At 47.0% G+C, this 21,590-nt stretch overlaps 1 protein-coding gene across 3 annotated transcripts in view; it reads right to left on the bottom strand.

Moving 5' to 3' along the window:
* Window positions 1-749: 749 nt before the first annotated feature.
* Window positions 750-21,590, bottom strand: part of CLSPN (claspin) — a 53,363-nt gene continuing 32,522 nt past the window's right edge. For all 3 annotated transcript variants that reach the window (XM_053267595.1, XM_053267597.1, XM_053267596.1), the window contains exons 16-25: window positions 20,660-20,771; window positions 15,851-15,929; window positions 13,576-13,703; window positions 10,255-10,419; window positions 9,988-10,109; window positions 7,474-7,604; window positions 5,397-5,502; window positions 4,208-4,290; window positions 2,762-2,923; window positions 750-1,857 (exon numbers count right to left, since the gene is read on the bottom strand). In XM_053267595.1, the coding sequence (XP_053123570.1) occupies window positions 1,747-1,857; window positions 2,762-2,923; window positions 4,208-4,290; window positions 5,397-5,502; window positions 7,474-7,604; window positions 9,988-10,109; window positions 10,255-10,419; window positions 13,576-13,703; window positions 15,851-15,929; window positions 20,660-20,771 (1,199 nt within the window). In that variant the 3' untranslated portion in view covers window positions 750-1,746. The remainder of the gene's footprint in view (window positions 1,858-2,761; window positions 2,924-4,207; window positions 4,291-5,396; window positions 5,503-7,473; window positions 7,605-9,987; window positions 10,110-10,254; window positions 10,420-13,575; window positions 13,704-15,850; window positions 15,930-20,659; window positions 20,772-21,590) is intronic.

The following is a 21,590-nucleotide window of genomic DNA, read 5'->3' on the forward strand; positions in this document are numbered from 1 at the left end:
GACTCATCTCCTTTGTGATGGGGAGACCTTTGCTGCCTTATCTATTTTTCTTCCTGCTTGGCATAATCGGCTCATTAGTGTTACCTCCTGCAAAAGGAGGGAGGGGAGCGAGGTGGTTCAATTAACTCGCCACAGTTAACTCTCGAGTCTACTTAGTTGGGGCTCCCACATGGGGAGAGGGGGGTGCATCTGGTCCCAATTTGCTTTGTTTGCAGCCAAATCTAGGGGATGCCAGCCCACTGCTAAGTAAGTAATTTGTCCCCATGTGTACCATAAACTGAGAGCTCACATTGCAGTGCAGCTCCTGAGCATATCCAAAGTGCAGTCTCCAAGGCTGCCCTGAAGATGCAACTGCAAACTGGGAGGCAGGTAGAATAAGCGTAGCTGGTAACACACTCTTGCTGTTGCTCCCCTGCAACTGGTATTCAGAGGCATCTCGCCTTGGAACCTGAAGGTAGGTTATGTTACCCTGTAATGCTCTATATACTTTGACAGTGCTAAAGAGAGAGAAAACGGTCACTGCCCCCTCCCAGAGCAAAATTACTTTACCCTTGGTGGGAAATGATACAAAATTTTAAAAGGTGTCAAGAGTCTAGCTTAGCAAGGCAGCAGATTTAAACAAGAGAAAAGGCTCTTGATATCATGATTTCACCAGCCCCTCCACCACCAGAGGAATTAGGAACACCGTTTGAAAAGCTTTCAACAAAACCTTTAAGCTGGGAATAATCCATTTCTGTTTCTACAGAAAATTAAAAACACACCTGTTTATTACACCCTGTACACCAACTTGTTTTACACAGTACAGACAGACACACACATATTGTGCTTACAGAATAAATTTACACTCGGAGATTACTATCTTGGAGGAATGAACTTGGAGGATTTTAAGAACCTAGCATGACATTTCCATAAAGCGTATTTGGTGTATACACTTTTGAAATGTAGTCAGAAGCGCAGTGCAGAATTCCATTCACCTCCCAGACTTTAGATCCTGCCTCCAAATTAAACATAGCTATAAACAAGGTCCGTTCTCCAGATCTCAAACTTTTCATTTAAAAAGGTTTAAAGTGTCCAAATAAACTTGTGGAGGACTGAAAGAGAGAGGCATGATTAGAAGAGGACTGTCCCTTTCTCTCTAGTTTCTTCCTTAATACGGATTCAAGTTTTGTTAAACAAAGAAAAAAAGGATGAACGTGGGGTGTGGGGAGCAGATGAAAAGCATACATATCTCTTGTTTAGGAAAGTTAAAATAAAATTTGATTAGAATATAATGTAGACCTTTGCAATACATAGAATTAGGGTGCTGTCTTCAATGTCAGAAGCAGCATAGGACCCAGGGGGTGGCGGGGAGGCAGAAAGCAAGTTCCTTCAGCCTTGGTTGTGATTAGCAAAATACACACAAACACACACACAGGCCTTTTAATGCTTCTTTTCCTCCACCCAGAGTACTTTAGTGACTGTGCAGCACAGATCAAGTGACCCTTAGAGGAAAGCAGTACAGAGATGAGCAGATTCAAATCGATGCTCAAACTGGAGTTGCATCTGATAGATACAAGTGCACCCTTTGCCCTATTTTGCTAGTTGTACCCAAGGACTAGAGGTGGTTCAGAGGCCTGGATGCAACGTGCAAAGTGGCAGCTGCACAAATAGAATCGGATGGTTGCAGACTAGAAACAGAAACTTGTCGGTTCCTTGCCGTTGAACCCTCGAGGTCTGTAAAACGCGGAGAGCTATCCACCTGCAGCTTTATCTCTCCAAGAACTGGAATATACTCCGGGTTTCTTTAGTCAAAGCACCATCGAGTCGAAGCCGTTTAGGAGAAGGCATCATGGTGGTGACAGGAGCGTGTTTCTTCACCTAGAAGGTGGCAGGAGTTATTTTTAATTTTTGACATTTTATACTGTACTTCATGATGATTCAGGAGAGAACTGGTCCTCCTCCTCCTCCACCATTATTACAGTCACAGACCAGCATAAAAGTACATATTGAAGAATACATGTTTAATAATAAATAAATGTAAGTTTTAATAATAAATAAATAATACGAGTAAATAAAAGTGGAAGTAGAAGGTGGTTACATATATGATGATGCATATTAACATTAAAAGAACTAATAATACTGAAAATGTAGGAGGGTGATTACATGTTAAAAATACGACTATTAAAAAAGCTAAAAGTACTAAAAACGAAAATGAATAAAATAATAATAATACTATTACGATTATGTTTAAAAGTCGTAAAATGCAGTGCAATGCAATAAAACAATAGGTATGGAGGCATGGGCAAGGGCAAGGGCAAGGTCAATCCAGAGTCATCAAGAATCGGATTAAGGGGTTTCACAGCCTATCATCCTTCGATGGATGCCAATCGCAGCTGCACAGAACTTGGCAACACGATGTGTAATGGCATCCCCCCCACAAGCATCCCTTCCACACTGTTGCTGGTGTCTATCTTAGGTTTCTTTTTCGATGGGAGCCCTTTGGGGACAGGGATCCATCTTGTTTATTTATTTTATGTAAACCACTTTGGAAACTTTGGTTGAGACGCGGTATATAAATATTCATAGTAGTTGTTGTGCTTTGGATTCAAGGGATGAGTCTCTTAAACTGCTTGCTTGCCAGCCAAGAGTGCAAACTCTGCCCCCAACCATTCTTACTGAGGCGCTAGCAGCTCAGAGCTTAACGCTGCAATACAGAATAAAGAACCGACTGACACACACACACACACCCCCGCTCAAATATCCCGTGAGGGACATCTACTACCTGAGGCTTGGGCTTCTTCTGTGCCTCTTCATTCTTAACTGGGGAAATCATCTGGAAGACGAAGTTTCTTGAGTTCCGGGGGGCAGTGGGGTTGAGGTCCGATATTGCTGCCAGTTTCTGCAGAACTGCCTTGGGCTGGTTTAGCAGCGAGCCACTCTTCAGCTGTAAGAGAGGGAGGGGATTACACACAAGCAACATTATTATTATTATTACATTTATATCCCACTCTTCCTCCAAGGAGCCCAGAGCAGCGTACTATATACTTGAGTTTCTCTTTCACAACAACCCTGTGAAGTAGGTTAGGCTGAGAGAGAAGTGACTGGCCCAGAGTCACCAGCTAGTTTCATGGCTGAATGGGGATTTGAACTCGGGTCTCCCCGGTCCAAGTCCAGCACTCTAGCCACTACACCACACATGGCAGCAGTGCACTGGGGACCATTTAGGACAGGGGCAGGCAAGCTTGGCTTTTCAGCTGCTGTTGAACCACAACTCCCATAATCATCAGCCACAATTTAGTGTGGCTGGGGATGATGGGAGTTGAAATACAACAGCAGGAAAGCAAAGCTTGCCTACCCCTGATTTAGGTCTTCATAAGAACAGCCACAGTAATAGCAACTCATTTAACATTTCAGTTTATCTGTGGAGCATTTGCCAATAAGTGAGATGTCTCTGTCTCTTTGGCTGTAGTGGAAATGTGTGAATATCCAGATCAATGGTTTGAGGACATAACAGGAGGCTGCACAACCCTCAGGGACATATTTCTGGAAGGCAAAGAACACTTTTGCAGGTAGCTGAGATAAAAGAAAATCACCACACACACACACACACACACACACACACACACACACACACACACACACACACAGAGACAGCGCTGCTGAGGAAGCCTCTGGCTGTGAGGATGCAAGATGCCCAATACAGAGAGAGTCAGACCACTGGTCCCCCTAAACCAGTACCGTATTTACCTGAATAGAAGATGACTCTGAATTTAAGATTACCCCCTTAAACAAGGAGGAGGTAAAATTTAAAAATAGAGGTTAAGGTGATCCCCTTTAAAAAAAATAGGGAGGTATTTACCCAAAAGAAAGAGGATTCTTAATTTAAGATGACCCCCTAATTTCTAACTTCAAGGGACATGGAAAAAGCTAGTCTTGGATTCATGTAAATATGGAATTGTCAATGTCGAGAAATTCTTCAACGACTCAGGCAGGGTTCTATCCAAGCCTTGACATTCTCTGACTGGAGAAGCCTGGGATTGAACCTGCGACTTCCTAGATGCAAACCACATGACTCTACAACTGACTGACAGCCTTCAAATGTTGCATCCTGCACTTGTTGCCATGCAGACCCCCACCCAACATCTTTTTTTTAATAGTCCTTTTTAGAATTAGTACTGGGTGGGGCCCCCCTTACCCATCTTTAAATTTATGCCACATAGCTACTAACCCGCGGATTGCTGGCAGGCAAGAAGGCTTCAAATGGACTTCTGGGTACCGATTTGGTTTCCTGAACATCTATCACCGGGGTTGCTAGAAGAAAGCCAGGATGGGGGATGAGACGTGAAAGCGTTAAAGATGAAATAGTGTCGCATTTAATAAAACAGATCTGCTGATGTGCTTTCTAGAGGCTGAAAACCAATTTTCACAACTGAAAACCCAGTTGTGCTTTCTAGAGGCTACAAGATTTCAAGTGGACTCTGAGAAGTGGATGTGCTGGAAGCAGCTAAAGAGGAACTTGAAAAATCAACCATGGAGATATTTTAAAGGCCACTGCTTGGAGAAAGCAGCAAGTTGATGCCATCATCAGATCTTGCAGGGAGCAGGGATACATTTGTATACCAGAGACTAAGTGTTTTACACTCTAAATTTCATAAGATTTGAGAAACCAAGAATCTTGATTCAATAATATACACATGTATTACATATTTTGACAATATATGGTTAGTGGCATTGTTTGCATGAAATAAAGTCATACTTCCCAATTATCTACAGGTACCAGATTTGGCAGGCACAATCCTCCCAATGAAATTAGCTGAATGCACTGATTCTTACACTGGAATATGCTGGGGAAAGGTTTAATTTAGTGTTGTTGTTGTTTTAGAATAAATTATGTCTAATCATCATATTTTAACGGTTATTGTTCTCAGATTTTTTAACACTTGGTAATTCTAAAATGACATCATGCCCAAGAGAAGCACAAGATCTTTCTCAGATTCAAACTTGCTACGATTCAAATCTACCCTCTGTGGTCATTATTCAATAAAATAAATGATGTTTGAAGTTGAAATCCAACAAATTTAAAACTGTCCTTTCACTTCTCTTTTGCAAGCGCATTAATAAAAACATTCTATGACATATATTTACTTCCTTGAACTCTCATAAGCAGTGTGATTTATGCGAAGTGACTTTGCCTGGTCAACAACGGGCCTCACCTACTAGTTATAAATATTTATTTATTTATTTTATTACATTTGTATACCGCCACAAACTTGCGTCTCTGGGGTGCAAACATGGTCCAATCACAGTTTTGATCACAGAATTTGTGTTATTCAGTGATAAAGTGCAAGCTTTCTGCCTTGTCCTACTCAAAATGTTCTCCTTACAACCACAAATTTCCAGCAAGAAATAAGCCTTACCTTTCCTTTGCAGAGACTTAACAGTGACTTTCTTAGCTAGTTTCAAGAACTGGCTGTTTTCATCAATATCTTCCTCCTCCTCCTCTTCCTCCTTCCCTTTCTCTGACTGAAAATAAGCAGAGCCTTCATTAAAATGGGTGATCCTCAACACGCGGTACAAAACAAATAATGCAGAGACATGGGGCTGGTTCTCAGGAGCAAGATCAAGTGAGGGGGAGTGCCCACCCAGGCTACAAGCCCTGTGGATGCTCCCAAGAAATGGCCGTGTATCAGCAAAGGTTGAGGCATGAGGAGTGGGAAGTGATTGTCTGCTAGCTTTCATATGGGTAGGAAGGCAACAGCCAACCCAGATTGTGTACCCACCACTGTGGCGAGTGGGGGAAGAAAAGCATGCCCTGTGCCATCCTAACCCAGATCATGGCCAGAACATGATTTATTTTATTGTTTATTTATTTAAAATATTTCTATATCACCCAGAACTTGTGTCTCTGGGCAGTTCACCATTAAAATCATCTAAAACATTAAATCAATTAACAATTAAAATCATCTAAAACATTTAAAACCCAGTATTAAAAATATTAAAACTATAAATCTAATTAAAAACCTGGGTGAATAAATTTATTTATTTTATTTATTTATTTTTACATTTATATCCCACTCTTCCTCCAAGGAGCCCAGAGCGGTGTATTATATACTTAAGTTTCTCCTCACAACAACCCTGTGAAGTAGGTTAGGCTGAGAGAGAAGTGACTGGCCCAGAGTCACCCAGCAAGTCTCATGGCTGAATGAGGACTTGAACTCGGGTCTCCCCGGTCCTAGTCCAGCACTCTAACCACTACACACCACGCTGGCTCTCAATGTGTCTTCGGTGCCTTTTTAAAAGTTGTCAGATCATTATCACTCTTTAATTTTAGGGAGGAGAGCTGGTCTGGTGGTAGCAAGCATTACTTGTCCCCTTAGCTAAGCAGGATCCACCCTGGTTGCAGATAAATGAGAGACTTGATGTTTGAGCACTGCAAGATATTCCCCTTAGGGGATGGAGCCACTCTGGGAAGAGCATCCAGATCCCATGTTCGCTCCCTGGCAGAATCTCCAAGAGAGGGCTGAGAAAGATTCCTGCCCGCAGCCTTGGGAGAAACCACTGTCAGTCTTTGTTAACAATACTAAGCTAGATGGACCAAGGGTCTGACTTGGTATTTGGCAAGTGCCTATGTTCTACTTCCCCTCCTCCTGCCTCAGTGTTTGAGGGGTTTTTGAGCTGTCTCCTGGGAAATGGCCATGTGTCAGCAAGGACATTCCTCCTTCCCAGCTGCTGGTCATGAGAGGAAGCTTGAGCATGAACGCCACTTTTACTAGGACAGGGATATAATATTTTAAAATTGTCAACGTGGGGCCATTCCACATCAGTATCATCCCACCTTTGTTTAGATAAACCTAGAGGGTGGTATTTGGAAGATTGTGTGCAGGGCTGGCCATCCTGTCTATTAAAAAAAAAAAGAGATATTGTAAACTTGGAAGAGGTGCAGTGAAGGGAAACTGGAATGATCCAAGGGGTGGAGCACCCTCCCAACCAGAAAGGACTAAAACCAGGAAGGGGTGGAGCATTTCCTCCTCCTCTTGCCTTGCCTTCAGAATTCTCATATAAGGGTGTGCTCAAAACTGGTTTGCCAGGTTTGGTTTGAGTCTCAAACTGAATCAGGCATGTTTGGTTTTGTGCCTCCCAAATATTCCCTCAGCTCGAATTAGAGCTCGTTCGGGGGTTCTAAGTTTTTAGTTTTTAATCATGACCTGGCATTGGGCATGCATGGCGGCCTCCAAAATGGCCACCGGAGGAAGGGCCAGAATAGCCTGAAAAAAGGCCAAAGAGGCCCTTTTTAGAATGGGAGGCCGGCGGGGGGAGGGGGAGATGGCAGAGAACCCCCACCCCACCCCTGCGGCCGCTGACCTGGACCCAGCGGTGAGTGTTAAAAGTAAAGTAACAGGAGGAAATATTTCAGCTCATCTCACAATCTCTTGTACTTGGATAAAGGCAGGTGGGATGAAATGGTCCAGGAAGCGTCTGGACAAAATGGATCACCTGTTCCCGAAGCCACTGCTCACGTTCTAACCGTTCCTTTCTCCACTTGATCTCCGTCTCATCAAGATGTTCTTCAGTCTCCTCCTCGGCGTCAGCATCTTCATGAAACATATCCATCTGAGAAGCATCATCTGCAACAAAGGCAGAAAGAGAATTAGCTCTCCCCAGTGCAGGTCTGCAAGACCCACTGCTCCATTTAAAACAAAGAGTTACAAGGATAACAGCAGAAAAGCATTACGAAGGAACATAGGCAGCTGCCTTATGCAGAGTCAGACCACTAGCTCAGTATTCTCTAATTGGCAACGGCAAGTTTTTCCCCAGCCTTACCTGGCAATGCCAGGGATTGGACCTGGGACCTTCTGCATGCAAGCAGATGCTTTGCAAATGAGGGATCAGTAATATGAAGCTGCCAGACTCAGTCAGGCCATTGGTCCATCTAGCTCAATATTGTCTACATCAGGGCGACTCAGCTGCTGCCCTCCAGTTTTGTAGTGTACCATTCTCACCATCCCCAGCCACAGTGGTCAACAGTCAGGGATGCTGGGAGGCCTACATCTGCAGGAGGGCCCAAGTTGAGTAGCCCCGGTCTGCACTGACTGGCAGCGGCTCCCCAAGTTTGCAGGCAGATTTTCCCCAGCCCTACTTGGAGATGCTGCCAGGGAGTGAACCTGGGACCTTCTGCATGCAAAGCAGATGCTTTACCACTGAACTGCAGCCTCATCAGTGGAAAAGGTACAAGGATTTGGGCTGGGAGTCAAATCCTGACTCTGCAAGAGGAACAAGAGGCGGAATCTCTGATGGCCTGTTGAGGAAGCTAAGAAGTACTAAGAAGTTGGAGGGGGCAGAAAACTCAATTCTGGCTCTGCCGTGGCTGTAATTTCACTGTGCAGGTTGGACATTTGTTCAGTAGGGGAGAGAATCCATCCTGCGGCAGCTTCATCGGTTACCAGTCCACTTCCAGGCTAGATTCAAGGTGCTGGTCTTGACCTTTAAAGCTCTACACAGCTTGGGGCCGGGATACCTGTTTGACCACATTCGTCCATGCAAACCTGCCAGGGCCCTCTGCTCATCATCTAAGGCCTTGCTCATGGCCATGCCACTAATAGAGATCCTGTTGGTGGGGACTAGAGACAGGGCCTTTTCAATTGTGGCCCCTCTGCTTTGGAACACCCTCCCTGAAGAGCTTCGCCATGCTCCCTCCCTTAGTGTTTTTAAAAAACAATGGAACACACATCTATTTAATGTTTCATCTCTGTTTATATCTGGTAGAGTTTTGAGTTTTTATAGTTCTTTGTTCTTTAGCTTTTAAACTAGCTTTTAATTTGGAACTTTTAAAAAACAAAATTGCAGTTTTAAATGTGGATTTTAACTTGTTTAACTTAAATTTGGTTAACTTTATTAGTCTTAATTTACATTGTATCTTTTTATTAATGTTGTGAGCTGTCCCCAATGGTCTGCACCAACTCAGACCATTGGCCCATCTAGGTCAATATTGTCTACACTAACTGGCAGAGGTTTTTCCAGGGTTTGGGACAGGAGTCTCTCCAAGCCCTACCTGGAGCTACTGCCAGGGGATGATCCAGAGACCTTCTGCACGCTCTACCACTGAGCTACAGCCTCATCCTAAAACAAATGACAGGAAGTGCCCCCTGAAATGCACTGGTCCCCAAGGACCATAGGAATGGATGGAAGTTCCAAATGGCCATTTGCTCCATCTAGCGCAGTATTGTCTACAAAGACTGGCAGTGGCTTCTCCAGAGTTTGGGACAGGAGTCTCTCCCTGGGGTTGATCCAGAGACCTTCTGCATACAAGCAGATGCTCTACCACTGAGCTATGGTCCTATCCCCTGATCATTTCCAGCACTCCCCTGCTGAGTACGGTCCCATCCTGAGCAGTTCAGGTGCTGCTGGATTTGTCACTGTCCAAAGAGGCATGGCAAAACCAGAGCCCTTTCTCACAAGAAAGGGCTTGAAGGGGCAAGGGGAGCAAGTCTCAAAAACAAACAGACAACACCTTGCCCACAGACCATCCTTTTCTTGTTGCTGGGCGGGCGGCTCACCCACCCAGACGACTGCCGGCTTTTGCGGGCAGCAGAGAGGTTTGTGGGCCAGGAGGCCCCCGGAACGCCCATCATGCATTGTGTGATTGCGCCATGCATGATGGGGAGTTCCTTGACGCTGGCTGGGAGGCTGCTGGGGTGCGGGTGCCACGCAGAGCCAAGCAGCAGCGACACATGATCAGACAGCCTGGGCAAATGGCGCATTTGCGGCCTTAACCCGGACTAACAGCCAGGGCTCCCTTGCAGGTTGGCGGCTCCCGGCGGTTCTCACATGCAGGAAAAACCGGGCTGGGCTTCCCTAGCCCAGTTTTGCCTGTGCACAAGAACCACCTCATGCTTGTTGTTTTTTAAAAGATGCATCACACATACCCAGCACACTGGAGTGAGTAATTCCCCCTCCCACCCACCCCCAGGCAATACACTCTGAGGGCTTTAACAAGGCTGACAGGTGTACCTAGGTTCTTCCATCGGAACTTCCTCATTCGTCCAGGACCATCACTGTGCAAGTCTCCATCAGCAAGGTACCTCTCTTGGTATAGGCGGAGCTGCCGCTTGTCCTCATCTAGCATCACCTTCCTAAACAGAGTCCGCACACAAGGGAGGGCGGGAGGGAAGGAAAGCTGGGATTAGTCTTCACTCAAAGGCGTGGTTGTTGCTTCCAAGGATGCACAAGCACAGCTTAAATGCATGCAACAAGGCCAACAGATCTGCAGCTACTGACATATGAATTTTGTTGACTTGATCCTGGAGTTCCACATCTGTGGGGAGGACCTCTTCAAGAATTTCTTCTTCGTATTCATCAAGTTCCTCGCCGTCATATTCGTCCTCACTTCCCACTTCACTCCCCGACAGCTCAGCCTCCTCTTCCATGAAGTCCTGCAGCTTACTGAAAAGTTTCCGAGCGGGGTGGGGAGGAGAAAGAAAAAGTAGACATTTATTTATTGTTAAATTTATATACTGCCTCTCATGAAAAAACAATCTCACGGTGGTTCATAACAATACAAATCTATTAAAAACTAAAAACAGTAGGAATATTAAATACAAACCTATCAAATTAGAAAACAAACACTCAAAACAATGAAAAGCAGCATTAACAGAAATGGAAAACAGAACCCTTTATATAAAAGCCCAAATAAAAAGCCCCTTCCTGAAAACGATGAGAGAGACCGAGGAGCAGGTGGCCTACTGGGAGAGCATTCCAAAGCCTGGGGGCAATGACCAAGAAGGCCCTGTTCCATGACAATTCTAAAGGATTTAAGGAGCTACAACAGACCAGTGACTCATCTTCCGCAGAGAAGTCAGCACTGGTCTAGCAAGGAGTCTCAAACCTAGCTCTTCAAGATCCCGCATAGAGACACTTTTCAGCATCATCAGATATAAAAGGGTTTTTGTAGTAAAGCAGAAAGTCAAACACAAAACCTCACACCCACACAACACATGTTCCAACTCCACACCGAACCCATACACACACGACACAACTACAGCAGCATACAGGATCCTTGAGTTTCAGAATCCTTAGTACAAATCCAGGTTTCCAACTTTAGGTCAGCTTTGCAAACAAGCAAGTCCGCAAAAGTTACAAGCCTACAGATATTTTCACGAGCCTATGTTAGCCATTCATGGTGCATCAAGCGCTTGGAAACAATGACAGCTTTAAAAAAGCAACAGCTCTTCTAGATTACAAAAATCATCCCTGCTGGTTGATCAGAGATAATTCTTGCTTGCCACAGGCAAGTTAAGTGGCTATTTACAAGCCTGCATGATGTACATCAAGATCCATTTGAAAGCCTGGACAGGCACCCTATTCCAGTTCTTTTTACCACTAGGTATTTCGGATCGTTCCATGGCATGCTTCCAGGCAGATATAGAAACAATACTAAAAACCCTTGCTACTTGGAGCTAAGTAGGTACTTGGGAAGCTGACTTCTACCAGGTTAGACCATTGATCCATCTAACTCAATAGTGTGTACACTGACTGGTAGCATCTCACCACGATTTAGGAGCATCTGAAGCTGCCTTCTTCCGAGACAGACTCTTGGTCCCACTAGCTCAGGATTGTCTATACTGACTGGCAGTGGCTCTCCAGGGTTCCAGGCAGGAGTGTCTCCTAGCCCTACCTGGAGATGCAGCCACAGATTGAACCTGGGACCTTCTGCTTGCAAAGCAAGTGGCAGGACTAGGGACACCCAGGTGAGAGAACGCCTCTGAAGCAGGCGGTCTTTCCATGTGGGGATGGTGTCGCCAAGGCCAGCCTTACTGGGGCTGCTGTCTGCACAAGTCTGTTTAAGGAGTGATGCTCCGAAGTTCACAGGCTGTGTGCAAAAATCAAACCAGGTTCCCAAGGTGGCTGATGACCTCATGTGAAGTGGAAGCAGTTCCTGAAGACCTCTGTGATGGGGCAAAGGCTGCTGGACAATGGTCTCACTTCACACACTACTGCTCCACTGGACACTGCTCATCTATGGCCTCAAACCACAATCGCAAAATCTTTTCAGAAGCTCCATCCGTTTGAACACACCACAACCAGACAAACCTTTGCATTCTTTGTCTGAATCAAGAACATCCTCTGCTGAATCAGTGTGGTCTCTTCGTTATGTAAACTGTTTTGTTTTTAATGGAAAGTGATACCTTAACTTTTGAAAATAGTAATAATAATTCAGTGGATGGAAAGGACTTTGACTCCGGTCCAGAAGCAACACTAACACCGGATCAGAGGAAGCTGTCTTCTACTTAGTCGGGCGATTGATCCATCTGGCTCAGGATCGTCTACACCAGAGCTGCTCAACTTCAGCCCTCCTGCAGACGCTAATCTCTTCAGAAAGCAACATTAGGTATCTGACAACCTGAAGGAGTCCTAAGAAATTTTTCTGCAGTAACTGCATTAGTCCTTTTGACATAAATTGTTGTCTACATCTTAAGTTGGAAGTACTTCTTTACAACAAGAAGTTCCAGTCTTCGTAAAGGATTATCTCCACTACAGTATTCTACATCTTTCCACTTGATAACGGACATAATTCAAAAGTGATGTCACTGGCTCACTCTAGGGGACTTTGTACTACATGTGGACTTTGTAACAAGTGGATCATTTGGATTCAGTCAAGTCAAGTCAAGTTTTATTTACGGTCCTAGACCAAACAGATGGATTCAGTTATTTATGGTTACAAAAATCCGTGGATATATTGTCCATGTGGACTTTACAGTACATGTGGATTTCATAACAAGCGGATGTTTTGCATTGATATTTACAGTTGCAATAACTTCTGGATATATGGTTCATGACATTAGCTGTGTCTGCTATAGTGGTACATTAATGAGCCTTTCTGGAAGGGCGGTATAAAAATTTAATGGATGAATGAATGAATTAATAAAATAAATAAATAAATGTTTGAGTACATTTACATTTTACATTTACTTAGTTGCATTTAGTATGACTCAGTTACATTTACTTACATTTAGTGTTATAAAGATGGGGCTTCAGTGCCCAGGCATACGGATCGTGTCATCTGGACTACAACTCCCAACATTCCAGACTATTGGCCACTGTTGCAGGGGATGAAGGGAGTTGTAGCCCAACAACAGCTGGAGGGCAGGAGTTGTGCAGCCCTGTTCTATACTGACTGGCAGCAGCTCTTGGAGTCTCTCCCAGCCCTACCTGGAAATGCCAGGGGGTGAGGCTAGGACCTCCTGCATGCAAAGCCGATATTCTGCCACTGAGCTATGCCTCCACCTCCAAAGACACCCCATGGAGCCACATTTCCCGTAACCATATCTCAGCCTCCCTTTCCAGTTTACACCACACTGTGGTCCAAACAGAGCCACCGCTGGTCTGTGATGATGAAGTTTTCGTTGAAATACCAAATCCCTGCACCTATCACAAGACATGTATTAAACTTCTCAGGCACGCTCCTGCAAAAATGTCTTTCAAGCCTGGCCAATGGCACCGTTTTTTTGTTTATAACTTCCCATGATCATAGTACTATATGAGCTAGAACAGAATACAATGGTGCTTTCTTTGCTGAGAAGGCTAGAAGCTTTTACTCACAATTTCTTCTTCAGTCCTTCTCTGCGTCTCAACACTTCCTCTTCGTCATCTACTTCGGCTTCCTCTTCGTCATCTACTTCGGCTTCAGTTTCCTCCTCCTCCTCCTCCTCTCCTTTGCTTTTCTCATCCTACCAGTTCAGAAAACACCAGATTCATACATTACTGTAGCATCTTACCACCCTTCTACTCTTTACCACTTTACCATTTTAACCTCTTCTTCTTCTTCTGTTTAAAACAGCAGGACTGTATGTATGCTGGGATTCTGAGCTACACAGAATGGGATACTGGGTGTGGGTGTAGAGATCGGCTTCATGTAAATCACAACTTGCTTGCTTTCCCCCCTAAAAAGCACGTTTCTGGACCTTTAGTTGCAAAGATACCATCATCCATGCACTTTCGAGACTCTTGAAGCCAGAGGATGGCTGAACAAGATTTTAGAGTTATAAGAGGGGGTTTCAGTGCCCTGCAGAGCTCCTCCCTGTGACTAGCAAAGGCACAGTAAGTTATGCAAAAAGAAAAATACATAATATTAAGACCTAATATTAGAAAAAGAGCCAGCGTGGTGTAGGGGTTAGAGTGCTGGACTAGGACCGGGGAGACCTGAGTTCAAATCCCCATTCAGCTATGATACTTGCTGGGTGGCTCTGGGCCAGTCACTTCTCTCTCAGCCTAACCTACTTCACAGGGTTGTTGTGACGAGAAACTCAAGTATGTAGTACACCGCTCTGGGCTCCTTGGAGGAAGACCGGGATATATAATGTAAAATTAAAAATTACTATTAAGCTTAGGTCGCAAAACTTAGCTATTCTTGGTGCAGACTTTCTCTCAAAAAACCACAGAAGTAGAAGGTGCCCAACCAGCTGCTTGAGGCAGAAAATCCAGAGCTAAAGCATTTGCGACAGACGGCTGTCGAGCCCCTGCTTGAAAACCCCCTTAGGAACACAGGAAACTGCCTTATACCATGGGTCGATCTAGCTCAGTATTGTCTGTTCTGACTGGCAGTAGCTCCTTCAAGGTTTCCAGGCAGGAGTCTTTCCCAGCCCTACCAGGCGATGCTGTCAGGGCCTGAACCTAGAACCTTCTGTATGCAAAGCAGATGCTCTACCACTGAGCTATAGCCCCATCCCTTAAGGGGAGTATCTTATCGTAGGGATGTGCCCAGAACCGTTTCGGAGGTGGCGGGGATGTTCCCTTAAGGGCGGGGAGGGTGCACTTACCCCTTCTGCCACATTTCCCCTGCCGGCACTCCGTTGCATCAAAGCCCCTCGGGGCAGCAGCATACCTCCCTGCCTCCCCGTTGCCATCTTCGGCCGGAAGTACCGGGCGTGAGTGCACGTGCACAGCAGGCATGTATGTGTGCATGGCATATGGGCGTGCGCACCCATTACTTCCAGCCACTTCCGGCCAAGGACAGCAACGAGGCGGCAGGGAGGTTAGCTGCCGCCCCAAGGGGCTTTGATACAACAGAGCGCCGGAGGGGGGAATGGGGCAGGAGGGGCAAGTGCACCCTCCCCCACCCTTAACACCACCGCTGCCTCCAAAAGCCAAAACGGCACCGGTAGCCAAAACGTTTCGGAGGCCTCTACACTAGCCTCCGAAACATTCTGGGCACATCCTTATCTTATCATGGATAGTGCTTGCATATAGTTCCCCATCCAAATGCAAACCAGGGCAACCTTTCATAGCAAAGGAGACAATTCATGCTTGCTATTGCAAGGCCAGTTCTCCCCAAGGCAATCAGCTGCATTGCCAAACTGCTCTTACAGTGGAAATATTTCTCCTAAAGTCCAACCAAAAAGCTACCCTCTCATCCCTCTGGGACAGGAGAGAACAAGTCTTTGTCCCCTTCTATGTGACAGTTCTTCAGGTATTTGAGGAGTGCTATCATGTCCTACTCCAGCCTAAACATTCCAAATTCCTGCAACCTTTCCTCACAGAATTCGTTTTCCAGACGCCTGATCATCTTTGCTGCCCTCCACTGAACCTATTCCAATTTCTCCACGTCCTTCTTAAAGAATGCCAACCAGAACTGAACACAATACTTCAGATGAGGCCTGACTGGTGTGGGATAAAGAGGGACTCCCTTTTTAACCTGAAATCAGCACAGCCCATGAAGTCCTCGTTAACCTGGACATGAATCATCCCAGAAGGGGCTTGAGCTAGAACCTTGATGCATTTGTTGCACAGTTTTTGGAGCACAAATGGTTTCTGAGATGGAGGCTGCACATTTTTATATCCAGCTCGAGCATCACGGCAACAGGGTCTCAGTACTCACATCGTCACTCTCAAATGCATGGTCATCTGTTAAAAGCTGGAAGTCTCCAAACTCTTCCTCCTCTTCATCTTCCTCTTCCCTACAAGAAAAGAGGGTTGGTGTTGTTTTTGTATATTCACTAAGCAGTGGGAATGTAATGGGTAAAACATGAAAGCTGTCACAGGTAGTTAGTTGTGAGACAGGGCCTTCTTGGTAACTGCCCCTAGGCTATGAAACGCATTCCAGGTGAGATCTAGGTGCTTCACTCACTCCAATCTTTCAGAGATGACTGAAGACTGTTGGGATAGTGAGCAGTTGTCTTCCAACTGCCTTTTAGTTGGCTTTGTATCTGTGTCTATTGTTGTCTTTTCTTTTTTTTAATGAATTGTTGTTCCAATTACTTTGATGATTAATTTGTTATTCACCACCTTGGATGAAGGGGAGCATATAAATGCAAATCAGTGGCATGGGGACATTGGTGGCGGCCGGTATTTAAATTTTTGGGCAGCCCACCACTGTCACCATAGCCCTACTGGCCTCAGCAGCCCCCAACCTCCATCTGCCATTGGCCTCCATGGCCCCCTGCAGCTTGCTTCCTTTTGCCAGCCTTGACGCAGAATGATGTCACTGCCCCAACACTGATGTCCCGACATCATTATACTGCATACCAGCCAGAAAAAGGAAGCAAGCCATCCGTGGCAGTGAAAAGCCCATTAGAGAGGGGCTGCAGAGGCAGATGATGGGCAAGTGCAGCCACCCCACCTCTTGGGAGCCCATGTCCAGAGGACATGGCCATTCATCCGTAGACCTGCCTCTGTAGTAAAGTAAAAGAAATGGTGTTGGGGCACCTTAGAGGCCAGACTGTTTTTCAGGGCAGTCCTTCATGAGTCACAGCATTTCAACACCACCTAACAGCTACAGACTACTCATGGCTAATCTCCTGGAATTTACCTTTGAGTAATAATAAGGAACTAGCTGAACCAGGCGCAGACCATCTGCGCCTCTAGTCCCCCCTGCTTTCTCCCCCACCCAAGCCGACCCACCAGTCGCCGCTTTCTCCGGCCCACCCACCGTGGCTTTCTTCCCCCTCCCCCGCTGCTGGCATCCACTTTCTCCCTCCCACACACCCCTGCCACAGCTTTTTTCTACCCCCCCCCATCCGCCTGCCGTGGCTTTTCTCTCCCCCATCTGCCTGCTGCCGCTGCTTTTTTCTCCCCCCCCATCCACCCACCCACGCTGCTTTTTTCCTCCCACCCCCATCAGCCTGCCGCTGCTGCTTTTTTCTCCCCTACCCATCCACCCACCCGCCAGCCACTGCTGCCACTTTCTTCTCCCTCTCCTCCTCCCTCCTTACTCGGCGGGGCCGGGCCACCTCCATTATTATTGCCGGAACTCTCGCAGCGTGTCGCGAGAGTTCCACCGCCAAATCCTGGGCACGCATGCCGGCTAAGAGAATTAAATATATAGAAGATAGGAATAATAAGGGAAGTACCAACCTCTGTCAACTCAGGCAGGTAAAGAATCCTGAACAAAAAAAAAAATAATTACGTGCTTTGGTGAAGAGGAGCTGGACTAGATGGGCCATGGGCCTGATCTAGCATGGCTGTTCCTGTGCTGTTACAGAAGCGACAGTCACAGACCTTGTTGTGCACCGCCCAGAGCCTTGGAAGGGGTGGTACGGAAATGCAACAAATAAATAATAATCAATAATACTGTGGTCTCCCATTCAAATGCAAGTAGGGCTGATCCTGCTCTGCAGGTGAAAGCACCCTCGCTCACCCCAATGTAACCAGTTGTTATGGTCATAGGGGCGTGTAATGTAATAAATTTGTTAGTGTCCCATACCAAGTGTTGCGTAAACACATATCATGGTAGCAGCATAGACATGGTTATAAGGCTGTGACTCAGCCTCTAAGGGAGGAAACTTCCACAGATGCCATATAGTTGGCCAGAGGAGCATTTTTCCTCCCTCCACTCGCCCTTTACACCCTGGAGGTTCCAGGGAAGGAAAAGAGTATTTGTCAATATAACCCCTAGAGGGCCATGCATGATTGCACCCTCACAAAATGGGCTCTTTGGCAAAACTGCAGGGAGGGCCCTCCCAGGTTTGCTAGGACAGCTGCCTACAAGTGAGCCAACCGAGCTTAGTGCAAACAGCTCTTGTGGCAAGGGTTAAAAACTCCAACAGGGTAAGGAGTTAGGCCTAGGGGAGGGGGCCACCGCCTAGGCAGGATTGTGGCCATAGGGAAGGGGCCTGCTGCCTCCATCTTATTTTACATTTATATCCTGCTCTTCCTCCAAGGAGAACATAGGAACATGGGAAGCTGCCATATACTGAGTCAGACCATTGATCTATCTAGCTCAGTACTGTCTTCACAGACTGGCAGCAGCTTCTCCAAGGTTGCAGGCAGGAATCTCTCTCAGCCCTACCTTGGAGATGCTGCCGGGGAGGGAACCTAGATACTCTTCCCAGAGTGGCTCCATCCCCAAGGGGAATATCTTACAGTGCTCACACTTCTAGTCTCCCTTTCATATGCAACCAGGGCAGACCCTGCTTAGCTAAGGGGAGCCCAGAGTGGTGTACTACATACTTGAGTTTCTCCTCACAACAACCCTGTGAAGTAGGATAGGTTGAGAGAGAGAGAGAGAGAAAGGTGACTGGCCCAGAGTCACCCAGCAAGTATCATGGCTGAATGGGGATTTGAACTCGGGTCTCCCAGGTCCTAGTCCAGCACTCTAACCACTGCACCATGCTCGTGCCAGTTCTGGTGGGCTCTCCACCCGGGAAGTGCTAGCGAAAAGATGGGGGGTAGCTGAGGCTGTGGTGTCTGGTACAGCTCCCCTGCTCCCCGCATGGTGGGTTGCAGCACTCCTGGGCTAGATCCAGGTGCTTTGCCTCACTGCTGTGAACAGAGGGAGTCAGTCGCTGCCGCTGCTCCCCTCCGCTCCCCGCCAACTTCTTGAGCTGCTGGAGCCAGACTTTCTTCCCGCCGGACCTCCAGCCATTTGTTTGCTGCCGGCCTGGGTCCAGGGCTGCCTCATGGAGACAACGATCAGGCACCCGGAGGGGCGATCTTGTGCTGAGGCCAGGGCTGCAGAGGTGAATGGGCAGGCGATGAGCGGGCCCAAAGCCTGGAGCAGAAGCCTCCTTTGGACTTGCTGCGGCCCAATATTCATGGAGGAAGACCCGATCTCTCTGAGAGGGGGGAGGCGGGGAAGGGGAAGAGACTCCGCTCCCGATGCTCCCTGCTTGTCTCTCTCTGGGCTGCCTTTTGCAGGAAGCCTGCGGCATTCCTGCCCCTTTGTGTTCCTCCCCGGGAGGAGGATCCCTCCTGCTGCTTTGGCGAGATCTTGAAGAGAAGCCTTAAGAGCCAGGAGGGAGGGAAGGGGGGACAGAAAGGGGGGATTCAGAGGGACGGAGAATCAAGGGCTTTTTTTAAAAAACAGCCTGTCCTCCGTGTGTCCTGATTTAGGCAAGCTGCTAGGCTAATTGGGGAGGACCCACCTTTGAGCTGCCCTCCCCATGGAAAGAGCTCACCATTTTTCCTTTGTCCCGTTGTTTTAGGTCTTCCTCCCAGCGCGGCTGCTGTCGCTTTTGGCGGGCTTTTTTATTGCGGGGCGGCATTTTGTCTCCACAGAGTTGTTGCCGCAACGCCTTTTGCCGCCATCTTCGCACCCCCCTTCCCTCAGGACTGCACCTGAGTTTGGGGGTGGATTAACCAGGGGGATTCGGCTCTCCAGCAGGGAGAAGGGCTCTAAAGCCTCTGCCTGCCTTTTTTCCTCCCTGGATGTCGCCTCACACCGAGTCTCATAGGCCGATGGCCGGAGACTGGCTGCGACCTCATCCTGCGGCCTGCAAGTCGCCTTACGCCGAGGCTCGGGGCCCGAAGGCGGGAGACTGGCTGCGACCTCATCCTGCGGCCTCTGCATGTCGCCTTACGCCGAGGCTCGGGGCGCGAGGGCCGGAGACTGGCTGCGACCTCATCCTGCCGGACGGCTCTGTGGAAGCCGGCAAGGACGCGAGTGGTGGTGGAGATCCGAGCGATCTCGTGTCCCTCGGGAACACACTCCTCCTTCTCCTCGCGGGAACGGAGACATTCTCGGCCTTCCTGCGCGCTCCAAACAGTTAGAGAAAGCAGGAGGGGGAAGAGGAGAGAGGACTGAGGGACGGAAGCAGAGTAAGGCTTGATGGAAATTCAGGAATAAGAAACAGCAAAGGAAGATCGGAGAGAAGAGCAAGGCTGCCTGGAGCAACGCAGGACTGTCAGAACTGGGCGGGGCCATCCCTTTCAAGAGCCTTCTCTCTTTCAGCTAATTAACATAGTCCTGCCCTGGAGCACGTGAGAGGGGATAACCTATCCAGATGGCCGAGAAAGGAATAATAAGAGAAGTGCCAACCTCTGTCAGCTCAGGCTGGTAGAGAATCCTGTGTAACTGAAAAGCTTTCCTATTCCAGTGCAACAAGCACTGAGCTAATTAAGAATCCTGAGTAACTGAAAAGCTTTCCTATTCCAATGCAACAAGCACTAAGCTAATTAAGAATCCTGTGTAACTGAAAAGCTTTCCTATTCCAGTGCAACAAGCACTAAGCTAATTAAGAATCCTGAGTAACTGAAAAGCTTTCCTATTCCAATGCAACAAGCACCACCCAGATCCTGGCATACCCATCAACACACACACCCCTCCTGGGCAAGGAAACTTCCCCTTCCGCCTCAATGCAGTTCTGCCCACACATGTTCTGGCCATGCTGCCTCCTCCCCCTAGCTGCAGTGAACAGCAATACTTATGGAGAAGGGCAATGTTTGCGCATCTCAGGCCTCCTGGAATCACCTGTCGGTTGGGAAAGAGCCAGAACAAAGAGCTACTGCCTCAGCCGCTGGGTCATCTAAGCTGCTCCCTTTTTCGAGTCTAGAGGTTGCTGAAGAGCCACGCATGGGAGAATCTGAAAAAGAAACCAGAGTTGAGGAGTCATTAGACTAGGGCCCAGCAACAGGTGGCTCATGCACAGAATCTCCTTCCCAGTTTCAGTGACATTGGAACAAGCAGCAGCTTAACTTCCGAGTCAGTTCATACTAGTTTGGCTACCAAAAAGGCTGCAGCGGCAGGGTGTAACTTTGCATGGAAGGGAAATGGGCAACTGGATGGGAGAGAAAGGGGGAAAATTGGTGCAAAGTTAAGTCTTCCTCTCTGAAAAGTTATACCTGGGAAGGTCCAATTATGGCTTCCACCATAATTAGGTAGGTCCAATTATGGCTGCCACCGGGTGGCGACTCGGGACAGGGCCTTCTCTGTGGCTGCCCCAGGGCTCCGGAATGCACTCCCATGTCAAAATAAGAGCTTCTTTCTCAGTTTTTTTTTAAAAACCCTTAAGACACACCTGTTCTCAGGTTTAGTTTAGTTAACCAAATTAACTAAAATGAATAAATTAACTAAATTAAATTTAATTAACTAATTTAATAAATTTGCTAGCTAGGTAACTTTAAATAGCTTGTTTTATATCATAATTGGTTTTAATCATTTTATCTGTGTTATATTTTAGATTATGTACACCACCGAGAGATATTATTATTATTATTATTTTTACATTTATATCCCACTCTTCCTCCAAGGAGCCCAGAGCGGTGTACTACATACTTCAGTTTCTCTTTCACAACAACCCTGTGAAGTAGGTTAGGCTGAGAGAGAAGTGACTGGCCCAGAGTCACCCAGCTAGTCTCGTGGCTGAATGGGGATTTGAACTCAGGTCTCCCCGGTCCTAGTC

Source organism: Hemicordylus capensis, chromosome 7, assembly GCF_027244095.1.
Source record: "Hemicordylus capensis ecotype Gifberg chromosome 7, rHemCap1.1.pri, whole genome shotgun sequence".
Lineage (NCBI taxonomy): Eukaryota > Metazoa > Chordata > Lepidosauria > Squamata > Cordylidae > Hemicordylus > Hemicordylus capensis.